Source organism: Macrobrachium nipponense, chromosome 43, assembly GCF_015104395.2.
Source record: "Macrobrachium nipponense isolate FS-2020 chromosome 43, ASM1510439v2, whole genome shotgun sequence".
Taxonomy (NCBI): Eukaryota; Metazoa; Arthropoda; class Malacostraca; order Decapoda; family Palaemonidae; genus Macrobrachium; species Macrobrachium nipponense.
The window spans coordinates 5,339,765-5,347,550 of record NC_061104.1 but is presented as its reverse complement, the minus strand read 5'-3'; the positions used below and the strand labels follow the sequence as shown (position 1 = coordinate 5,347,550).

Sequence of the window (7,786 nt, the reverse complement as noted above, 5' to 3'; positions counted from 1 at the left end):
TTTTCTTCTCCTTCTTATTCTTCTCCTCCTTCTTTTTCTTCTTCTTCTCCTTCTTCTCTTCTTCTTCATTTTCTCCTTTTTCTTCTTTTTCTTCTCCTCTCTTCTCTTCTTCTCCTTCTTCTTCTTTCTTCTTCATCTTCTCCTTCTCCTTCTTCCAATTCCCCGTTCTCTTCTTTCTTTTTCTTCTTCCTCTTCTTCCTCTTCTCTCTTCTTATTCCTTCTTCTCTTTCTTCTTCTCCTCTTCCTTCTTCGTCTCTTCACTCTTCTCTTTCTTCTTCTTATCTTCTTCTCTCTTCCTTCTTCCTTCCTTCTTCCTCCTTCTTCTTCTTCTCCTCCTTCTTCGTCTTCTTCTTCCGGGTGAGTTGAGATTTGTCTCCGAAGTTCTGGCATTAGGGAATAAAGAAAAAAAAAAAAAGAAAAAAAAAGTCCATATATTTTGTGTCACTTTTCAGTTAAAATGACCTCTGGCAATAGAATCATTCCTTCACGCTGCATTGAAGTTGATTCCTCCTTTTTTCAGGGAGGAGGAGGTGGGAGGAGGAGGAGGAGATGGAGGATGGGAAGGGGTAGGTAGGAGGCGGGAGGAGGAGGAGGAGGAAGGAGGCGGAGAAGGAGGAGGAGGGAGGAGGAGGAGGAGGAGGAGGAGAGGTGGGATAGGGGTGGGCCACGTCCCTATTTCACGGTGTTTTTGGGGAATTATGATAATGAGGCCATGAAGTTATTTATTTCTGATGCGGGGAAGAATTTTACGAGATGCTTTGAAGTAATGATTGCGTGAGGGGTGGTGATGGTTGGATGATTTTTCTTTTTATTTATTTTTTTTTTATTTTTTCGGGCGTTTGCAGGTCTTGCTTTGTGTCTCAATTGTATACACACACACACACACACACACACATACACACACACACACACACACATATATATATATATATATATATATATATATATATATATATATTACACACATATACGTATATATGTTCACATATAATACACACAAAAATATATATTGTAACACATACATATGCATATATATACATATACATACATATATATATATATATATATATATATATATATATATATATATATAATGCACACAAATATATACTGTACACATATGTATACATATATATATACACAAAAATATAATGTACACATATGTACACACACACACACACACATATATATATATATATATATATATATATATACATATATATATATATACATATATATATATATACATGTTATCGGTATATAAGATGTATAATATTTTGACCATTCACCGACCTTAGTTCTCTTTTAACATTCTATATTGAAATGCGATGAAGAAACAGAATCATATATAAAACACATTTATAAATACCTCGAAGAATTTAGATACTTGAAGTTTAAACCTTTACCAGAAATCAATTGATTATAGCCTGTTTTTTTCGAGCTGACGGTAAAACTCGACAACAGACATCCCTGAATCCATCTGCGATTGGCGACTGACACTGCCAGGCGCCTCGCCATTGGTTACAGTGATATCAGCTTTAGATATTTACCTTCAGCTCAAAATAATAGGCTATAGGGAATGAAAAGATAAATAAAATACCTTTGAATGGATTTTAAAATGTTCCTTTTGTCAACATAAGTTGAATAATAACATTGTCTAAAGAGATTCTACGGCATAACATTGATAACACTTTTATCAAAGCTGGAGAAAAAAAATATTCACGGTTGAATGAAGAGGAGTAGAATATATGCTATCAAATATCTCTCTTTCAAACCAGACGGAGATAAAGAGTGAGAGTTATGAAAGGAAACTCCTTTACACATTATCGCCCAGCTTTTATTATTCATCAAAAATGAAGAGAAAGAGAGAGAGAGAGAGAGAGAGAGAGAGAGAGAGAGAGAGAGAGAGAGAGAGAGAGAGAGACATTCTTCCACTGCAACGCTAGTGACAAAGGTACCCTGCCTCGTCTACTTTCATTTTATGCCTCATTGTAAAAAAAAGTTTTTATGACTCCTACGTAACGCTCTGGCCATCTGTTTACGCTCCATTTTACCGCTCCTTTTTCATAACTGATGTATAGCATCGGTAGCAAGCAAGCAAGCAAGCAAGTAAGCAAACAGGCAGCCTTTGTTCAGTCTTTTATTTTTTTAATTACTGTTGCAATGCGAGTTATTATAGATTCTGCGTCTAATGCCACGAGTGCTTTTGGACGCAACAAAAGATAGATTAAAATTGATGGAGTATTATTGCTCTTAGAATCGTTTCAGAGCGATTTTAGTGTATAGTCTTTCAGCGGATGACGTTCATGACAATACATCATCACCAACTTGATGCAAGGCTGGACTTCATAACAAGGTTGTTCGCGACGATTATGTCACCCGAGCAAAAGCCTTTGTTTTGACCGAACCTTGGCAACATCCACAGTACTTCAAGGCGACACTGCACTGCTACACCGTAAGTTAGAAAATCCTCAATTTGCAAGAGAAATAAGACAATTTTATAGTTCATGAGAAAGAAGCAATATCTTCTGTTTTTACGTTAGCCTTGGCAACATTCCCCTCATTTCTAGTGACACTACATTGCCACACCAAGTCTAAAAATCTCGAGGCCCGTCTGTAGTCCAAGACACTACATTTCCTTGAGTTTGAAAGCACCGACCAAGGGTACAAAGAGGTTATCAGTTTTCAATATGACTGAGGTTATCAGTGCTCGAGGTTGCATAGATTAACCATGACCATTTCCAGGCTCTCGTGAATGGGGTACTCGTGAATAAACCTTACTCGTCCATGAATGTGAGGTCACCTTGTTTCACTGACCTCTGCACTGGGTCAAAGAAATTGTCGAGTTACTAGAAAAATATTGTCTTAGAAATTCTTTCATAATACAGTTGAATTTATGTTTTCATAGTTCTCCCTTGCACAGCCAGTATTTAACTGTTATTTCCAGCACTTTACACTTGTGGTAAAATCATATAATATTACCTCAAGTTTTTCCTTATAATTGTACAGTTATTAGCCCTTTTCAATTGATACAACCTGATGAGAGGTATTTTTCTGTTACAGCTTAAGTACACGCACAATTATTTTGTACGAAGCCTCAGATGATTTTTTTATCTCATGCCAGTCTTCAGTTCGGTTTTCGTTCCCTTAACCAGAAAGTAAAAACCGGTTTAATGATAATAAAACAAAACCCCTCCTTTGGGGATTTGAACTCACGAGATATCTGGTACACGTCTGTTCCTATTTCTGTGGGTGAGTTGATATACCACTGACCTGGACAATTAATTTAGTGGGTAGCAATCTCAATTACGAGGGCACAAGTATAATGTTCTTTATGGTTCACAATAATATACTGATGAAAGCAGTAGTCAAATGTTATAAAACTATGTAAAAGCTTTCGAACCCAGTGTAGGGTTCGAAAATTTGACATAGTTTTATAACATTTTACTACTGCTTCTATCAGTAAACAAATCAATTTAGTGTTGTTCCTGATTTAGAATGACTTACTGTTCACTTAGTCATCCTACTTTTGTGATGACAATATATATAAATATATGTATATATACACACACACAAAACCTCTTGCAGCCTAACCTTCCGAAAACTTTATTGGACTCACCCACTCCATGTCGACGACCCCGCTCCTCGGCATGGGGCAGATTCCGTAGTCCACAATATCCGGAATGTCGAAATCTATGACCTCGGCGCTTCCGGATCGGGAAAGGAAACCCACTGAGACAAAGAGAATGGCTGTGAGGAATATCCTCAGCTGCTCTCTCGGCCTCGTCTTAGAGGGCGGCGCCATGGTCTTTCTTTCTTCCGTTGTCTGGGTTGGGGGCGTTTGTTTACACGTCTTCTTGGTTTTCCTTCTCGGTTTCTGGGGTAGATCGCCGCTTCGATGATGGAAGATGCTTCGCAATTCTGTTGTTTGTTTTGGGTAGAGTTCAGTGGTCAATTTGGCTTTTCACGTCACAAAGAAAGTCATGGATGAAATGTTCAAGATCTCTCTCTGTTCTGTTCTTGAGGACAGTCAGCTCACAGTCATTGAACTGTCAAAGCTTCAACTGACCTCTCTGTTCTGTTCTTGGGGACAGTCAGCTCACAGTCATTGAAATGTCAATGATTTAACTGACACCTCTGTTCTGTTCTTGGGGACAATTACCCCACAGTCACTGAACTGTCAATGTTTGAACTGATTTCTGTTCTATTCTGGGAGGCCATTATCTCACAATAGCCAAACTAACTGTCAGCGTTTGAACTGATCTCTCCGTTCTGCCCTGGGACCCAGTTGCCTCACTGGGATCCAGTTACTTCAGTCATTAAACTTGCAATGCTGAAACTGATCCCTCTGTCCTGTTCTGGGAGACTGTTATCTCAGTCTAGTACTAGACTGACAAAGTTTGAACTAAAGTACATTTTCTATGCTTCATTCCCACTAGAAGTTAAAAAACTGGCAGAATAATGTTGAAGGAGATCTCTTTTCTGTTCTGGGAGTCAGTCACCTCACAGTAGCCAAGCTAACAACTGTCAAGTGTTTGAAAAGATGCACGTTTTCTATGCTTCATTGCCACTAAATGTTACAAATCTGTAGCAGACGATGATGCTCTTCTTAAACTGGACTTACCGAGGAGACTACGCCAACCCGGCGTGTCTTAAGTTAACCTATGCATCGAACGCTATCTTATCGAGACTTGCTAAGCGATATTGAAGAGTGCTTAATCTTTTGCCCGGGTTAGGTTATCATAGCAATCGCCTCGTCCTCCTCCCTGTAATGCAGCTAGACAGTTTTATGTTAACTGACTCAAGTAGACAAATGTTACTAGCTATCTCAATTTAGTTATCTCTACTTTTCGAAAGATTTTCTTGACTGTGAATATGAATTTTTTTTCAAATTGTGTAGAAACTGTCAGATTTTTTTTTATGAGATGTTCTTAACCCTAAATCTGATATCTTTAAAAATTTTCTAAGAAACATTCAGATCACGAGATCCTTTTAAATACGTTAAGAACCTTCTAGCTTAAATTTTCTAAATATTAGATGCTACTTAAGGGCTATTTATAGAAAATGTATCCATACATAAATTCTTCGATATCTCTAAAAACTTTATATTAATAACAGCTATAAAATAAATAGTCTTATCTTTATCTCTCTCATTTTTTTAATCTATATATTGAAGTGTCTGCTTTCAGGAACTGATTAGCAAAGTCCATTAGCTGTCATGACGCAGATCAAAGGTCGGAAAGGTCGACTTCAGCAGAAATAGCTTTGAAGCTCGGGGGGGGTCAGAAGGGTAGATTTTCAAGTTCAGCTGGCCCTAGGTCAGAGGTCAAGGGCTGGTTTTGGCAGAAATGGCAAGAAAGTAAAAATTCAACGACCACTTAATGTATAAACAGAGGTAATTAGGAATTACAAAGCTCCTTTCAAAGGGGATATCAGGAAGGTTAGAAATTAATGATTACAAATAGACAGATAAGGACATAAAAACCAATAAAACAGCTATATGAACAAATAATTAGATAAATAAATAAATAAATAATTAGATAAATTAATAAATAAGATAAATATATAAAAAATAAATACATAAATATGATAACACGTCAGAAACAGGTAATTTATTACCTGATTGAAGGAATGCCAGTTTGATGTGATAAAAAATGCCCTATGTATAAGCTTAATTCATTGTCAACTCTTATACATAGGGCATTTTTTATCACATCAAACTGGCATTCCTTCAATCAGGTAATAAATTACCTATTGGAATATTTTAAAAATAATTGCTTCCCTCAAAAGCTATTTTATAAGAGGCTTCGGAGTTTTCTTAATAAGCAGTTTTTTAACAATACGAAAACATTTATCACAGTACCAAAGTTAGTTATTTATGCAAAATTTCCATTTTTACATGATGACTCCTTCAGAAAAAAGTTTACCCAGATTATGGAAAAACACTATGGTGCAGTCAGTATTAAACTAATACCAAAAACTCCATTAACAATTGGGTCTTCTTTAAATATAAAGATCGATTGAGTCCCTTCTTGACCTCAAATGTAGTATATAAATATACTTGCCCAAAGTGTAACTCTGGGACTTGCGTGGGATCTACGATGAGGTTACTGAAGGTCAGAATCGATTCTCATCGTGGAATAAGCTTCCGAACAGGAAGTAGGCTCTCCAACCCTGAACATTCAAATATCAGGAACCATGCAAAAATCTGCAAAACATATCGAAAGAGACGATTTTTGCATTATAGGGCAAACACCAAACCCCCAAGAATTACATTTTAGAGTCATTACTCATTAAGCAGCTGGTTCCCCAGTTGAATACCAAACCTCCTCCATCCAACTTGTACCTTAGTTAACGTGTCTCCTTTTTTGTTGTCTCATATCTCATTCAGTCTTTCTCTCTCTTAACTTAAGGTTGGTTGGCGGTTCCAGCTTTTAAATAATAATTTTCTGTAATTGTATATTTTAGTAAATTTTAGTCTTTTTACAATTTTTAAATTTTTTAGTAAATTTAGATGTTTTATAATATTATTTTAATTAATTGACAGATTCCCAGAAGATGTAATAAATGTTATTACGAAACGTTGGAAATAAAAAACTATGTAGATTGGCCTGTTTCCTTCAGTCAACGCCTGATTTGATATATATATATATATATATATATATATATATATATATATATATATATATATATATATATAGTCGGAGTTGTTTACCGCTGATTAGCAAGTAGATCTCTCAGGCAAAGTTTATGCAAACACCAATAAGTGTTTCAGATACTGTTGAAGTGGATTGTAAGAAAAATGTTAAGATAAGGGGTTAACGCGAACCAGGGTTACGTAGGATAGACCAGAGATAGATTTGGGTTATGTAAGCCTGTGGCACGAAGTAGTAGTGTTAGAATATATATATATATATATATATATATATATATATATATATATATATATATATATATATATATAATATATATATATATTCATATACACACACACCTTAGTGCCACAGAGTTCTACAACGCAAATCTATTCCTTGACTTACCTACGTAACCCTCATTCACATTAAACTCCACAATCTTAAGATTTTTTTTTTTTAATTCACTTAACACAAATAGCTTTATCGCCTGACTCCGGAGCGCGATATGCCTAAAAAAAACCCTCATTGATGTTTGCGTCAACTTGGGCCTAAGAGGAAAGTCTGACGATTTTACTGTCGAGGTCTGTGGATAACAAAACAGTTTTCTAATCGATGGTAAACAAATCCGACTGTTTTTTTTTTTATGTCTGGATGATGATAAAATATGTTATTTTCTGATATCAACTTGTGTAGTAAAAAAACTGCCTGGGTTTAAATCTCGATACCACAACGATTTAGTGTTTGTAGAGAGAGAGAGAGAGAGAGAGAGAGAGAGAGAGATCCAATTTGGAATTGTCATGTCATTACGTATATATGTGTGTGTGCGCGCGTGTATATATATATATATATATATATATATATATATATATATATATATATATATATATATAGTATATGTGTGTGTGTGTGTGCGCGTGTGTATATTATGTATATATATGTATGTATATATATATATATATATATATATATATATGTATATATATATATATATATATATGTTTATGTATATATATATATATATATATATATAAATAAATATATATATACACATATATATACGTAATGACATGACAATTCCAAATTGGATCTCTCTCTCTCTCTCTCTCTCTCTCTCTCTCTCTCTCTCTCTCTCTCTCTCTCTTAAAAGCCAA

At 35.3% G+C, this 7,786-nt stretch overlaps 1 protein-coding gene across 1 annotated transcript in view; it reads right to left on the bottom strand.

Annotated features, from left to right (window-relative positions):
• The window catches only part of LOC135214008 (uncharacterized), a 32,579-nt gene extending 27,935 nt beyond the window's left edge, over nt 1-4,644 (bottom strand). The window contains exon 1 of the mRNA XM_064248105.1: nt 3,620-4,644. Coding sequence (XP_064104175.1) covers nt 3,620-3,805 — 186 coding nt within the window. The 5' untranslated portion in view covers nt 3,806-4,644. The remainder of the gene's footprint in view (nt 1-3,619) is intronic.
• Between the last annotated feature and the right edge of the window lie 3,142 nt (nt 4,645-7,786).